This window comes from Terrapene carolina, unplaced genomic scaffold (assembly GCF_002925995.2).
Source record: "Terrapene carolina triunguis isolate 2854851 unplaced genomic scaffold, T_m_triunguis-2.0 Scaffold84, whole genome shotgun sequence".
NCBI classification, from domain to species: Eukaryota; Metazoa; Chordata; order Testudines; family Emydidae; genus Terrapene; species Terrapene triunguis.
The window spans coordinates 28,683,242-28,700,531 of NW_020664435.1; the positions used below are offsets into that span (position 1 = coordinate 28,683,242).

The 17,290-nt window shown below is 39.3% G+C and overlaps 1 protein-coding gene across 2 annotated transcripts in view; it reads left to right on the plus strand.

The window, feature by feature from the left end:
* The window catches only part of SLC25A13 (solute carrier family 25 member 13), a 132,999-nt gene that overhangs the window by 110,623 nt on the left and 5,086 nt on the right, over positions 1-17,290 (plus strand). For both annotated transcript variants that reach the window (XM_024212903.2, XM_029911011.1), the window contains 2 exons: positions 2,979-3,119; positions 13,888-14,026. In XM_024212903.2, the coding sequence (XP_024068671.1) occupies positions 2,979-3,119; positions 13,888-14,026 (280 nt within the window). The remainder of the gene's footprint in view (positions 1-2,978; positions 3,120-13,887; positions 14,027-17,290) is intronic.

Genomic DNA, 17,290 nt, shown 5'->3' on the forward strand with positions numbered 1-17,290 from the left:
GCCTGGGCTGTGGGGCCTTCCCCTCTCACGAAGTCCCAGAGCTCAGGCTCCAGCCCAGCCCAAACATCTACAGTGGCTACAGGTGTTTAATTGCAGTATAGACATGCCCTAAGCGCTTTACAAATATAAGCAAATTAAACCTTCCAGTGTGAGGAAGCTAAGTGGTAGAATCCCCATTTTGCAGATTGGAAATTGATACAAAGGAAGGGTAAGTGCCCAGAGTCACTAACACTTAATTCTGTATGTGTCATAAGTGGCCATGGAACTCTGAGACTTGAACTACAAGACACAGCTTTGTCCCGAATATATATTCAGAAAGACACATCTGCTTTATACATATATTTCCTTGTTCCTCAGAAGTGAATCTGTATCCTTGCTCTGGCATTCAGATTTACACTTTTCAGTATTTTTTATGGATTTGTAAATTACTCAGTACATTTTAGTGAGTTTTCCTCATCCATTTTCAGTTTTATAAATTGAACTTCCATTTTGTCATCTTCTTTTGGATTTTGATATTTGGTTTCCTGTTAGTGAAAATAAAAGAAATATGTGTACATTCAGTCAGGACACAGTGAACTGCTAGGAAATCGGGTGTGGAGAAAAATGTGGAGAAAAAATAGTTTATTTTGCATGAATGTAAATCTGTTCGTATATGTGGAACGAAGTTTATTTGATTATTCTTCAAACAAAGGATTGGGAACAGTCTGAATTTTAGTTATAGGATACCTCTTTTTTAAAATCTTTGTTCTAGAAGAACAAATGTCTTTAAAAATAAAGTATGGAAAAATTACTTAAGATTGTGCCAAAGGCTGAAGATTTATGTAAAGCAGAAGCACTGACTTATAGTTAACTCTGGAAACCAAATGGCGAAGAGAAAAGGGGTTAGGCTTAAAATAATGTTTTTCAGAGGAGATCTGTGACAATGTATATTCACAAATGAATATAACACATTGAATGTAGGATTTTTCTCCTCCTCAAAATGAAAAATGACTAATTGCATGTAGGAATACTTAGTATGTGCCTCATGAAGTGAAGCTTATGTAAAATAGCAGTTTATGAGTCGCCATAAAGGCTTTCCAATAATTCTGATTCCTGATTTTTTGGGAGGTGTGTGGATGGGGAGGAAACTGTGATAGCAGCAGACTGGCTGTTTTATCACTAATATTTTGTTTGAAGAGTATATCTTAATAAAATACAGAATTGAGGTCAGTGTGCATGCTGAAGAATTTCTGTTGTCAACAGGAATAGTAGTTTTATGCGTACCAGTATTCTGGTTTGGTAGAAGCAGCTAAATTATGCCAATTTGAAAGTCAAAACCAGTTGAGCTGCACAAGAGCATGCTTTTTATGGTCAAAATAGGAAACATTTGGGATATTTTGGAGGTTATGTAAAAACTTTAATTTGTAACCACACAATATAAGTGCAGTCTAAGTGGTAGGCAAGAATAGTTGCGTATGCCATTTGCTGTTTCTCTGGTGTATTAGTTAAATAGCATTACAGCACACTTTTTGCTGGAAGATGGTTAATGTGTGCCATTATTAATTTTAAAAAACCGCAACCTCTCCTCTCCTCTCCTCCCCCCAAACAGGTGCCCATAGTGCTTCAGATATGATACTTTTTCATTTATGGCTACTTTGATTTTGCTATTTCATTCTAAAATATTATTTTTTTTGGCATTAGTTTTTGCTTTTCATGCAAATGTGGTCGCATACCTGGTACTGGAGCAGGATACAATACTTTTGCTGTATAACTAAGCAAATTGATATGTGTTGAAAAAACTGTCTGCAGAACTTTGGATTGGGGCAGGGGTCGGCAACCTTCGGCACACGGGAAGCCGCGGCCAGCACATCCCTCAGCCTGCGCCGCTTCCCGCCGCCCCCATTGGCCCGGGACGGCGAACCGCGGCCAGTGGGGGCCGCGATCGGCTGAACCTGCCGCGTCAGCAGGTAAATAAACTGGCCCGGCCCGCTTAGGGTGCTTACCCCGGCGAGTCGCGTGCCGAACGTTGCCGACCCCTGGATTGGGGTTTGAATGAATAATATTGCTTCTACTTAATTTAATGTAATACTTTTTTGTAATTTTGATGCAGGAATGAATCTTTAACAAGATCTGTCTATGTAGTCAAAGTGAAAAGGCTGCATGCTGCAGTAGTTATCATGAGTAAGATTAACAGAACTAGTTAAGACCCTAAAAAGGGTGTCCATTTTAAAGACCATTACAAGTAGTTTAAATCCATTTGTGAGATTTAAATATATATATATAAAAAAAACCCAGTTTACAAATAGAGATTTTTTGATAAACTTCTTGCAGTGCTGCAAAATAACTAAGATTTTACAACAAAGTAATGATCCTGTGTACAGATAATGATGTGCAGATTTCTGAAGACGGACTAAAATGACATTTGATAATATTCAAATTTGGGGGTCCGTAACTTCTTAAAAGCACAGGAAATTCACTGCTCTAAATTCATATGTTCTCTGGTGTTCTGTGAACCAGTGCCAAAATTGTGAGAGAGATCCTGCCAGACCCTGCTCTTCAGTAGCATGTTTAAGTACTGGCAGGCAGATCTCAGTTTCTTTACTTAGTTATTAATTCTTCCTTTCATTTTATTACTTGCTTTACAACGTTCTTGGCTTGTCGGTATTGTGAAAATTGATGTTGCTGAATGTTTTCTTCTAACAGCAACTGAGCTAATGTCTGTACTGTAGTACAACTGAGCTAGTGTGATGTATTGCAATGTTACTAACATCTCTCTCTCTCCTTCTCCATTCCTCATCCTCCACACTGAGTGGGGGTAGGTGTTTTACCTTGTAGATTGTAATGCATTAACTAATTACTACTAAAAATCCATAATTTGTAATGGCTTAGCTGACTGTACCAGGAATGAAACTTCTTTCTCTTGAATGTTGCAAGATCTTCGCCGCTCATAGTTTAATGTGTTCACACGTTCATCTTTCCCCTTCCCTTTTTACTTTCAGGCTGGAGGTTCTCAAGTAATCTTCACAAATCCACTAGAAATTGTCAAGATCCGATTGCAGGTGGCTGGAGAAATTACCACTGGTCCACGAGTTAGTGCCCTCACTGTATTACGGGACCTAGGCTTTTTTGGCCTCTACAAGGTAACTTTTTATTAAATGTGAATTGAAATCCAATACTAAGAGCCTCTGTAAACAAGAGACATTAATTTTAGTAGATTAATTCCATCATGCTTAGGAAGGTTGGTGTGCAAATATGATATGATGGGGGGAGGGATAGCTCAGTGGTTTGAGCATTGGCCTGCTAAACCCAGGGTTGTGAGTTCAATCCTTGAGGGGGCCACTTAGGGATCTGGGGCAAAATCAGTACTTGGTCCTGCTAGTGAAGGCAGGGGGCTGGACTCGATGACCTTCAAGGTCCCTTCCAGTTCTAGGAGATAGGATAGGATATCTGTACAGGACTCATCTTTGATTCTTTACTGCTGCATGAGATAGCTATATCCTTATCCTTTACTTAACAAAAGGATTATATGAAATACTGTACCCATAATGTTTGCTTGTAGGCATAGTCCTAGATTCCCCCCCCCCCCCCCCCCATGCACACACACACAGGGGTAGAGGTAGACATATGGCAATAAAAAGCATGGAATGTTGTGGCCCTCTAGTGTTCCCTGCATATACCTAAACAGAAAGGCTGTGGAATGATATCTGCATTCCAACCATAGCTACTCACAATGATATGTCTTTATCTAATGTTGTGAATTTAGAATTATTATTAGAAACATTGTGAATGTAGAATTATTCAAAACTATCCGGTCAGATGGTCTGCTAGCTTAAATCGGTATAGCTCCTTTGACTAGAATGCACTGGTTTACTTCATGCATCTAAGGATCTAACCTAATGTCCTACCCAAGCTATAATAAAAATTAACTGTTTTCCAGAGTGTAAATGACTTGATTTTAAATCCACTTTTGAGGTGTTAAAACATAGAGACTCACTTTTTTTTGGAGTTGTGGGTTTGATCTGTTGCTACGTTTCACTTATCAGCTTATCCAGATGTTATAATTCATTTTAGTGATAAGCATTTAAGTGCCGTATAAAACTAGTTTAGAAATACAGACAACAGGAACCAAAGAGTCTGGCATAAGGGCAAACTCCATAGTTCTCTGGCAAGTTTTCCCTGCCAGATTAACGGACCAGTTAGTAGAAAGAATAGGGATGGGATTGTTTATTTTTATGAGTGGGCACAGAGAGCCCCGCACTGTAGCCATTACCCATGCGAGCAATCCACACTCAAGTGAGTAGTCTAGTTCTCCTTAGTTTATGCAAATAAGGGCAGCCAGGTTGGAGCTTTTTGTAGATAAGCATAGAAGGATAGGACATCTCGTTGTCCATAACATTAAATGTCATGTCTTAACAAGTTTAACCACAGGACAGAAAGTAATGGCTATATTCTAGTAGTTCTCAAACTGTTTTTTCCATTCTGCAGTCTACTGTGTACAGAAGCAGGATTGACCACCTTCTTAATGTACATCCTTAATCCAGTGTTTGGTGGCGTAAGGCAATATTTCTGTGTATTTTTTGTAGTGATGCAGTTTTAAACTGAAACAAAAGATAGCATGAACACCATCTGAGTACTGAAAAAAAGTGCCACCATATTTACGTGTCATTTCCATTTGTAGTCATACAGTTCTTAAATTGTTCTGTTAACATCACAATGGAGAAATTGGCATATGTGAGTGGATGATGTATGTGTGTTTTGGCCTGGAGAGCAGTACAGGCGTCTGAATAGGACTTAATGGGGAATGGTTTTTCCCTCTAAATTGACTTGCTAATTTTTTGGCCATCTCACTGTAGCTGATCCTATTGTATACACTCCCAATAAATGACATCAGGGTGTTGCTTGGGGCCAATGTTACAACTGAAAACGTGGCTGTAGTAAGCATTCCACGTCCCTAAGGCTATACAGCCTTAGAGGACAGGTAGTGAACTTTACATATTCTGGTTGAAATGAATAAGAATTATGATTAGAAAGAATGGCAAATTACTTGATTAGAGTAGAGTTTATAAATAACTTTTCTGAGCAGCCAGTGCTAGTTGTTGAATGCAATTGGTTGTATTCTTTTTATTTTAAATAGCATTATCGTGTCAGGTCATTGTCACTTTATTTTCATATCTTAGTGTAGAAGCTTTGGAAATATTTGTTTGCGAGGCACAGAACTTTTTGTTAACAGCTTATAATGATAATTTCCAAATGTAGTTTTGCTTCTGAACATTTACCAATTTTAATCACAGATTATGCCGTTACTGTGCTAAATATTCACTTGAGAGACAAGCTTTATCCACACTGTGAAAGCCACAGAAGCCTATTTTTTGTCTCTGATTTTGTCCTTTTATACATTTGTGGAATTCAGTGCCTATGCAAACTTGACAGTCCTGGCCATCAAAATAACACTTATCCACGGAACATATACAGTATACACAATGAAGTAAAGCTACTCCAAACTCCTGCACCAGTCTGCCTCACCCTGACGTGGAGAGACTTAGGGGTGAAAGTAGTTATCTTCTGAATTTTCTTTTTCTTAAACAGACAGCACAGATAAAACTGGAGTGAGATCAGTAACTCACGTCACATAAAGCACCAGTCAGTCATCAGAAACTACTGCCCCAAAGTATTTACCAATCTGGAGTGAATTTTAACCGGTGACTTGAACTGAAAGACACTATTCTTTTTTAAAGCTATATAGTTCAATTAGCAAACTATTTTATTAAATTAAGTAAATACAGCAGTTGAGCATCTAGGTGATATTAAGTGCTCTAAATATATTTTTTTTAAATATCTGAGTGAATATGGACCCCACAGTGCTAACTAATAAAGTGTTAGTACGTTGATAAAATATCTGTTTATCTTTATAGTAATTACTCTAATGGGGGTAAGACAGATCTTCCATATTTTGAACTTGTTTGTTTTATGCTCAGTGTCCTTGCAAAGATAGTTCTATGATTAAAAACTCTATCCCAAACTGTGATTTCCTTCCTTTAGTAGGTATAAATCAGACCCCACCCCGCTCTCAGGATTGTAGAAACATGAGAAACATTTTTCTTGGATGATGGCTTGACCTTGTGTTTTTAAATTGTAGAGTACTTTAACAGTCTGACAGAGATTTGTCTGGAGTTCATATAAATATTCAGTCTGTTTAGCAACTAATTCTGGTGGACGGATGCTGTTTAGGACCGATGAATTTATCATCTAGATATAAACATTAGAAGCCATCTTTCTGACAGAGTGAGCAGACTTTGCCCCTCAGGGGGTCTTAGGTGCCAGACATCTCTTTTAGAGGCTTTAGTTAAGCCTTTCAAGGAGCATCCACTCTGGTTCTAGCCATGATGGAATGTAGAACTACCCTTTTGCTATTTGCCCTATTGAGCTCTGACTTCTTTGTATATGGCGGTATCTCTTTAGGTTTCTGTTCCCCCTCCCCCACCTCTTAACAGACAGATAAATCTCCATCCATCCTCAATAAAGTTGAGCCAGGTTCAGTTCTTCATCACCTAGGGTTGATAAATATTGCCATCTTACATCTAGCAACCCTAAATTCCGTACATCAGACTGTCAAGCTGCTAGTAATGTTGCTCAGGGCTAAATGCTACTGTAGGCATGGATCTGAGTGGGGTTTGAAAGGGGTAGTGGCAACATCATGACACTGCTCCTCTTTCCATTTGACCCTACAAGAGCCCTTCCTGAGTGCTCTTGAGTGGGGAGGAGATGCCCATTCTCAGCTGAATAGTTTCCCACTGCTTTGCATCATGTGGCATCATAGAATAACTTCTTCAGTGTTAATTTACTCCTGCTTTCTGAACTGTCCTGTCCCTAGGGCCAGTGGTAGTGCATCTGGGAAATTTGAAGAAAAATGATAGTTTAGACAAGGTTAAAGTGGGTTAGTATCAGACATTGTAGCAGTAAAAGTACCATTGTCCTTTTGTGGATTTTTCCTGCAGAGAGAGACAGGATTCTCTGTGAGTTTCCACTTGCAGAGTTTCCTTCCAATTGTTCTTTTGAGGGTGGGGAAAATGGGTTCCCTCCCACTCCCATTGCATTATATGGCAGAGGGGTTGGTCCATGGAAAACAAGAAGCTACCAGAGGCTCAAACAACTATGTTGAAACTGTTTAATGTTTGCAAAATGATAATTTTTTCAAAAAGGGGAATGGATACCTTAACTAATCTTTTCAAGTATGATGGATGAGAACAGTCATAGTACGTATCAGTCAGTTAGTCCATCTGTAAGTACAATAATAGACCTAAAGTATTACTTGTCTGTACAAGGCTAGCTTTTATATTGGGAGTTTGAAAACTTCTTCCTAAAGAATAGTCCATCAGTCTGCTGCATGCCAGCTTTTCAGTTCCTCTCATGCTGTTTTGGTACTGTATTGATTTCTGGACAGCAAGGAAGAATCTGAAAGATTTGCATTGATTCTTCTTTCTTTAATCAGAAAAAAATATGTACGTATAAATATGTGGCCTATTTACAAAAGACCCTATACTTTACATATCAGTTATGCAGGAAGAAGTCTCCTTATTAGAATTTTGCCTAAGTACACTTCTACCTCGATATAACGCTGTCCTCGGGAGCCAAAAAATCTTACCGTGTTATAGGTGAAACCACGGTTATATCGAACTTGCTTTGATCCACCAGAGTGCGCAGCTTTCCCCCCCCCCCCGAGCGCTTCTTTACCGCGTTATATCAGAATTCATATTATATCGGGTCGCGTTATATCGGGGTAGAGGTGTAGTGACTGAACAAGGACATCATGATTTGGCTTAGTAGGAGTTTTTTTGTCTGACTGTATCACTTAAGCATACAGTGAATTCTCGACAAATGCATAATTTTCAACTGAGAATTGAACTGGAACTAGAGAGCAACAACATTAGCGCATCACATAATCAATTTCTTCTTATACCTTAGAAATCTAATATCTCCATCATGGTTCTTAAATGTAGAGATTTGCTAAGGAGCCCAAGTACTAAACTAGGCAAGTTAAATTACCCTGTGTATCATGGAAGAATATGTTTTCATGATTTGAAACTTTAGCTAGGAACCAGAGAATCGTACATGCTGATCCTATCTTCACCATAAAGATTCATGCACAACTTGAAAAGAACCCCCATTCTTTGGCCAAATTCCATGTATTTTTGTGTTCATTTCCAACCCTGAAACAGTTTTTAGATCCTACATTGCCAGCTATTCTGCTATTCTAGTGTTTACCTGCACAGTTAATGAGAATTGCCTGGGCAGAACTAAATATGGATGAGTTGAGAGGAATATGAAGCCTTTGTTGTCCTACTGTATAATTTTAAACCAAAAGCAATTTTTGAGAAAAAAATGCTACATTCTGATTGGATGTTTAGTGACCTGATCAGATAATTGACATTCTTTATCTAGTTTTTTTTACAAATATATCCTTGTGATAAGAAGTGTAAAAGTGTGTTTTTGTTTTGTTTTTCACCAATAAGAAGCTTGTGGTTTACAATCTGTTATTGGTCATAAAATTCCATCATTTGAAAAAGGTTGGGTTGACACTCCTTACTTATTTAAAGCTACTAGGCAAATATTTTTCTTTTTATATGAACTTTTGAACTACTTGTGTCACGTTTTAGAGTAATTATTCTAGAATATCATACCGTTCATACCACCTGTTCCTTCGGGGAGGTAAATATTGTGCCCCTTGTATTGAGCCAGTTTGTTTCCTTAGTTGTCTTTCAAATTCTTCTACAGCTACCAGAGGTGGGTGTTCTATTGTGAGAAAGTAGCTTGCCGACACCAAAGCGTACCCAAAGCAGAGAGAATACTTACTTATTCTATCCCATAATATGCTATTTGTTTTGCCAGAAGATAGGTAAAAGTTGGTTTTGTTGGGTTAGTGTCTTTAACAGTCTTTCTTTAATTTCTGGTTTATTTTAATGGTGGTATAGTAGAACTTATACATCTCACAGTAAAGAGTTCTGGAGTCATCTTACAAGATTCAGCAAGGTTTACAGTCTGTCTTTCACTGTAATATTTCTCTGTGCTATGAATAAGGTCAAACTGAGGTCTATGGAGTATTCTGCTAATTTCCATTGGCATATTAAAAATAAATAAAATTACTGTATAATACTCAAACTTATTTAACACAAAACATTTAATAAAATAATCTTTTCATTGCAATATATCAGGATGTAGCTCCTACATATTCTTACACTATTACTTTGGATAGTATTTTGTTGGGTGTCTTGTTACCTAAAGATATAACAAATAACTTTGCATTAAAATATTAATTGATGAAAAAATAAATGTTATGGTCCCATTTTAAATAGCAAATATTAGAATATATTTAAGTCAAATTCTTATCAGAAAATAGATATTGCCAGCAAAGGTTTGCACTTTAAGTGCTAGAATTTAGTACAAAACAATTCCAAAACTCTGCACTGCTTAATTCTTGCCATGTTATGGATCGGTTCTTGGGGAGTTGAGACAGGAAGCCTGATCTCAGCTAACATGTTGTATAGATTTTTGAAAACAGCAGTGGTATCACAAATACACAAATTGTGTGTTCACAACAGCGTAATAAACATATTAAGCAGGAATATTTAGAAAAAGTTAAAGGGTGTTTACATAGAGTGCTCATTGTCACCCATACTAGTTCTCATGTATGAATACATGCAGTTTGAACAGTTGTATTAAAAATAACAAAAAAGAAAAAGGAAAAGATCCAACCCACCGAGTAATGCTGATAATTTTTATCTGGGACTTAGCAAAGCATTTGAGATTGGTACTTTTCCCCCTCTAACTTAAATAGCTAAATGCATACAGTTGTGTTTATTGGTTTAAATATATATATTGGTTTAATCCAATATGATTTTAAAATGAAGGAAATTACAGCCCCCCAAAATTGCTATGTCTAATTCTGTAACATGGATGGTAGCTGGCTGACTCTTAACCAAAGAAGTGCTACTTGGGGGCTGTTACAGTTTTGAATCTGAAGGGTTAAGTTGCTAGTAAAAATGAAGAAGAATGCTAAGGGATCAAGAAGTGACATGCTGCCTATTGTTTGTAGCTATAGGATCAAAATAACAATTATACATGCCAAATAAATTCTAAACCTGCAAGGTAGAAAAAAAGGGGGTGGCTGTAAGTACAGGTGCCAAAAGCATTAAATAACCCTCTTAGACAAGGTGCACCACTGTTGTCTTGAATACTTCTAGGTCCCCCCAGTCTGGCATTTTCCCCCCTGCACTAGACAATGTGCATTCACTGCAGGAGACTAGGTTAAGCCTGCGTCTCCCAGACCTGCTGGCTCCTTGTGCCCAACCCGACACAGAGGTGCCTTTGTGAGTATAATTACCCTCCCCTTGTAGTAGAAATAGTTTATTTAGAGCCTTATTTGCAGGTAGGGCTGGAATAAGCAGGAATTAGCATGCTAAAGAACTGCCCCAGCTCTGACTTGGATTTGTTTATCAGAATCCTCGGGAAAACCAGGGATGCTTTTTCTCTATTGGTTTGTTCAGCGAGATACTATCCAAGATTAAGAGCTTTAAAGTCATTAAAGAGATTGAAGATGGGAGCCAACTGGCAGTTGCATTAGGGAGGCGCATGTCGCGGTGTGTAGGATCTCCCAACAATTTCATGCCTGGCAGGGTCTGCGCCCTGGTTGCCAGAATAAACTCAGGCGGATGATCCTAACAACTTGCTGAGGACTGATTAAAACTCTGTTTGGCTTTCAGCACGTTGTCCACATCAAAAAGGTGTGAGAAGTAAAATAAATGTTTCTTTAGCATTTCAAGATACTGTGGCCAATCTCCTTAAGCCTTCCTAATTGGCCTAGGCTGGTTGCGGATGATTAACTTGAAGTTAAATGAGGCCTGCTTTTAAACATGCTTTTCCAGACTTTAAACAGAATGATGAGAGGAAACTTTAGACTGTTGTGATATTGGAACTGAGCCAAAGTGGGTTATTATTAAAGTGGATCCAAGTTTTGATCCAACTTTGTTTACACTTAAGCCAATTTAGGTGACAGACTTTCTCTCTGTATACCTGAATGCATAATATTGGGGGTATTAAAAATATGCTATTTCCATCTAAGAGAGTGCTATAAGTACGGGGAAAATATTAGCAGTTCATAGTGAGTGAAGAGTTGCTTGTAGTTGTAGCGTATTAATTTCCACAAGTTATTTTAATTATGTGGACATGTGTCAGAGTATGAAGGAAACGCAGAGGAAAACATGCAGGCTGTTTAATGATAGCACTACAAAGAAAATAAGAGCAATAAACTCTTAAGGCAAACGCAATATGGAGATTTGCCTTGGGAAAAGAATGTTTAAAAATAAAGCTTTAGGGAAACAATGTTCATACTGCAAAATATCACTAGCTAGAGAGCAGTCATTTCTGAATGTTGCCTGTGAGATAAATGTAACCAGAGCACACACTTGGTTGTTGCAGAATGTTGTCTGTTCACATGTAACTTTGTTTAAAAGGGAGTGTGGAAATTCTATGCGAAGATTAAAGATCACCATAAAACATGCTTCTGCTTCAGCATATAACAGGAATTCTTGTGTAGATAGTGATGTACACTAAATACCTTTGTACATCCTAAACAAAATACATGGGTTACTAGGAACTCTTGAGAATCCAGCCCTATCCAGTGCTCACTGTGTAGGATGTCTGCTGGCACTAGTCAGCATCTCACTAGCAGCGGTGTTCCAACTTGCATTAGTCATTGTTGCAATGTTCTCTGACCTCTACACCCACACCGTATTGCCGGGAAACCTCCTCTCTTTTCCAGGAACTGATTTTGCCAATACACTTCCTGTATATCAGACTATACTTTCCTTAATACAGATTTTTTTTCCTTTCAGTTATTCTGACACCTTGGTGCGTCTGTATATTTGTCTGCTAAACAGCATATACTTGTAACAAGTAATCAATGTTATACAATATTCCAGCACAGAAAAACTCATCTAATATGTTCAGGCTTATCATTAGATTTCATGAGATAAGTGCAGATCAGAGACTATTTACTCCGTTAGGCAGAGGTTGACTTCTGAGAGATATTTCGTCTTGATTTGCGTGTCAGTCTTCCTAACATAAATATCTGAAGTAACTCTATTGAAGTTACCACTTGTAAAACTGGTGTGAGAAGTGATACCTTAATAATGGCTTTGGTATAAGACTCTAAATAACCCCAACAGGCTAGAGGAGCAGCTTGGCACCTGTTGGAAGGATTGTGGCTGAACCAAAAAAAGGTCTACCCTGAATCTGGAAGGGTAGAGCGCCCAGGGCGGGAGACACAGAGGTCCTAGCAAAAGATGTGAACAATCTTTTATCCAGGAGCGCCGCCAGCTTTTCTGCCGTCCTAGGCAGCGGAAGGTCCCGCCCTGAAATGCCGCCCTCCCACAGAGGCGGCGGAAGGTCCCACCGCCACAGTCGCCGCCCCCCAAATTGTAGCATCCTAGGCGACCGCCTAGGTCGCCTAATGGGTTGTTCCGGCCCTGCTTTTACCTCTACTTTTCTCTTCCTGTCCTTCCCCTCTTTCCAAATACATTAGCTGTTTGTCACCACACATTCCTTCTAATCACAACCTTGGTGTTTTCAAACTCTTTGCTGGATCTCTATACTGAAGTTCGTATGCAATTTCTTATTGCAGTTGCAATGTGGGCACTGGCATGTGCCTAATTTTCATTGACCATCTGCAGAAGCTATACACCGCTTCTCATCTTGTCTGACTCTTTTACTTTCATGCTTCTGAAGAACTCCAGTTGTCTGCTACTGCCCCAAAACTTTACTTGCTTTCTTCTCTTCTTTTAAACAAAATGATTATTTTAGAGAACATAGCAAACAATACTTCAGATCTTGAACTCCATTGGGTTTTCATATGAATTAGGCATATGGATAGTAAGGCAAATTATTTTATCAGCAAGTGCTGAAAATCCTTTGTTTTATTTTATTTTTTTAAATCTACAATTAATATAGTCCTTGTATTTTCCTGCAAATGTAAAAAGCATGTTTTGTGTAAGAATTGTGATTATGGGCACATTATCACTCTTTTGTAAATGAGAGCATGTCTCATTAATCTCTCCGTCACAATATGTTTTGTTTTTGTTCAGCAGTTACATAGTCTATTGCAGGGGTAGGCAACCTATGGCACGCGAGCTGATTTTCAGTGGCACTCACACTGCCACTGGTCCGGGGGGCTCTGCATTTTAATTTAATTTTAAATGAAGCTTCTTAAACATTTTAAAAACCTTATTTACTTTACATACAACAGTAGTTTAGTTATGTATTATAGACTTAGAAAGAGACCTTCTAAATATGTTAAAATGTATTATTGGCACGCGAAACCTTAAATTAGAGTGAATAAATGAAGACTCGGCACACCGCTTCTAAAAGGTTGCTGACCCCTGGTCCATTGTCTGTAAATAGGTTGGACTACACTTATTTCTATGGGGTAATTATTGTAAAGGGGAAGTTCTGTGGTGAAGACCCAACCTGTGACTTAGGACTTGTATCAAACTCATCCTGAATCTCATGCAAAGCTGGATGGCAAAAATTTCAACTACTTTTTGTTCTCTAAAGAAGTTATCAGAGTTTACCCAAGCGAGATGGCATTTTTTCTATTAATGGCAAATAACTGCAGTATTAAAGAGAGAGGGAGAACAAGTGGAAAGTAATAGCATTTATTGAACCAACAAATAATATACAAACTTCTGTATGGAGTGAAATACACGTCATTATTTCTCACAATTTTGAAAAAAATTGCTTTTTCTGCATGTTTTTTTGCAGTAGAGAGGAAAAACTGGAATGTTGCTCAAGTTTCTCATCTGCATTCTTGGTCTCACTGTGATCTTTCTCTGACCACTCAATTTTTGTTTCACACAGGGTGCGAAGGCATGTTTTCTACGCGATATCCCCTTCTCTGCCATTTACTTTCCATGTTATGCTCACTTGAAAACTGCATTTGCAAATGAAGATGGACAAGTTAGCCCTGGAAGTTTGCTCATGGCTGGATCAATAGCTGGTAAGTACCTGAATTCCTTTGCGTATGGCATACTGTTGCACCTAGATATCACTGATAGATACTTTAGAAATGTGTGTATTAATGAGATACCTGATGTGAAGGCAAAAAATAATTGTACTATACCAAGGTGTTAACATTTAGATATTAGATTGCAGAACATATAACTGATCCGAATGAGCTGGCGTTAATATTAAGGAACTCTTTGTATTTTTGACCTAATGATAGCATTTATATTACTATTTGTAGTAGTAAAAAGAGAGCAAGATTTTAGTCTTGAAATATTAATGTAGTGTGACATCTTGCCTAGTCAAGTTGTTATGCTGTTGTCCATTTTGGTTGGTTGATTGGGCAAGTTGTTACTGTAAAAGTGGTTCATGAAAATATTCATTTCATTCTCTACTTCTTTGTGATCAAAAGAAACTTGAATATCATTTTGGTATGGAATCCAAATGCATACTAATGATACAAACATCTAAGCAGGCCACTAGCAGACTCTGACAGCATGGTAAAAGTACGTCATTGACCACAGTATCCCACACAGTATCTTGGCTTTGTGTTTTTGTATATTTTTTTCTATTTAATCTTTTTTATAAAAAAAAAAGAATACATTTCTGGTGATTTTGATCCAGAGTTTCTTTGAATCAGCATATACTTAAGGCAGCATAAGCGAAATAATAAATAAAAGTCTATCCAAAAACTGAACACCAGGTATGATGATAGATAATAGAAATGTAATGGTCCTGGAAAAAGCCTGCTTCTGTTTTGCATGGTATGAAAAGACAGATAATAGATGCCTATTTCTACCCTGCTGCGTTGTGGTTAAAGGGTTGGAGGGGAGGGGGCATTGTATGGAATCACAAATCCACATTTTTCTCACCTGCCACATGGGAAATCTGGTCAGAAAAGGCAGTTGGGTTTTTTTCTTGTGCATCCCAAAATGTCAATCCTCAGGGCTCGTTTAATTCATTTTTGGGGACTGAGACTGAATGTTGGGACTCGTCTTGGGAATCTGCTGCACTGCTGACAGGTGTTCTAAATGCAGCGTGTCTTTCTACTGATGAGTTTCATCTCTAAGGGTGTCTGCACTAAAGGGCTAGAATATGTGATGTACGGATGCATTTTCCAGCCCATATTTGCCTCTGTGGCTGCTGCTAAGCTTCTAGGGCTGTGAGGATTTTAAAAGGTCACTGCAGTCTTAATTTAGCATCTGTCTAGCTGAGAGGGGCTCATCAGCCTAAAATTCCTCCTCCTTCCACATTCTATATCCTAAAGCTCAGCAGACTCCAAATCACAGGCAAAGGGTGCGGAGGATCTGCTGAGGGAAATGTGTATACAAATATAAGGAAAAGGAGTTCTCTCCTTCCACTCCCCTAGGGTGACCAGACAGCAAGTGTGAAAAATCGGGATGGGGTGGGGGGTAATAGGAGCCTATATAAGAAAAAGACCCCAAAATTGGGACTGTCCCTATAAAATCGGGACATCTGGTCACCCTACACTCCCCCCATGTTAATGGCTCATAGACTACTAGACCTAGGCCAGTGATTCTCAAACTTTTTTACTGGTGACCCCTTTCACATAGCAAGCCTCTGAGTGCGACCCCCTCCTTAAATTAAAAACACTTGTTTATATATTTAAGACCATTATAAATGCTGGAGACAAAGTGGGGTTTGTGGTGGAGACTGACAGCTCGTGACCCCCCATGTAATAACCTCACGACCTCCAGTTTGAGAACCCCTGGGACATCTCCTCTGTTAGCCGCACACTCTCCAGCGGTTGTAAGGAAAGGGCTAGTGGAGCAGGAGAAAGATGGAGAGAAATAAATCCAGCGCAGGTAGTTGAACTGCTCAGAATGTGGTGACTTGTGTTTTTTTAAGCTCCCCTCTTATTGGAGACAGATGGGGGCAGCTTTTTGTTGTCAAGGGCACAGGAGTGTCTCCTGGACGAGTAGCCTGCTTATATAGCTAGCGCGTGTGTGTGTGTCCAGACTTTGGGCAGCCTGGAACTTCTGGACATCTTCAGGTGGATTTTGACCCAGGCTTAACTCTAAAAACCGGATAGTTTTGCTGAATCGTATGCCTTCACTTCTTACTACTAGCTCTTTGTGCAGTGCCTTGTAGCACACAGGAATTGAGCTGGCACCAGTTAAAACATCTCTAATCAAATGGCTGGTGCTTAAAAAAAAAAAAAAAAAACCTCACAGAAATTGTTGAAAGAAGATGGATTTAAACTCATGTTAATTCTAACCCATTTTAATGGAACAAAACAATTTTTGAACTTTGGAGTCTATCTACAGACCTGAAATACAAGCTGGTATTTTTAAGCCAACCCATTTCTTAGATGTTAGCATTTTTCTCTTTCTAGCCATTGTCAGGTGATTGCAGACTGAGATAACTGTCGCTTTGAAGTTCAGCCACAGAAGCAGTCCGATATGTTGCTGATATGTGCTAGGAAATCAGCTATAACGGGAATTCTTTATCCAGTATTTTCAGTAAATTCCATGAGGCTCATCATGTGGAACAGTGCAGGGACATGGGTGCCCTATTTTTACGGAAGCAAGATATTTCTTTTATTAGAGGCAAGCTAGTAACCCTAAAGATCAAAACAAAGGATTGATGAACTGGTGAACTGGAAGATTGGTGCTCCCACTAAAAAGTCATGGGCATGTTATGGAAAAAGATCTCTCAAATGTTAGGTCATATCCTCAAGCTGGTGTAAATCAATCTAACTCTTTTGACTTCTGCAAAGGTAGGTTGATTTACTTTAGCTGAGAATCTGATCCACTGTAGTTAGAGCCAATTCTGCATCAGTAGCATTGCATTATGTTTTCAGAAGTGTGAGCCTCAAAATGTGCTTGAACTAGGGTTACCATATTCAAACATTTAAAAAAGAGGACACTCCACGGGGCCCCGTTCCCGCCCCCGCACCCATTCCAACCCCTTCCCCAAAGTCCCTGCCCCAACTCTGCCCCCTCCTCTGAGCACCCCGCATTCCCCCTCCTCCCTCGCACTCTGATCTTGGTTGGAGGTTGCTAAGTGCTTCCCTGCTCCCCACTCGCCCTGCAGCCCCTGTGGCCCCTGCAGCCTCTATGGCCCTGCCTGCCCTGCTCCTCCTCGCCCTGCAGCCTCTGCACCCCCCCCGCCTGCCCTGCCCCTGCACCCCCCTGCCGCCTCTATGCCCATGCCTGCCCTGCTCCCCACTCGCCCTGCAGCCTCTGCACCCCCCCGCCTGCCCTGCCCCTGCAGCCTCTATGCCCCTGCCTGCCCT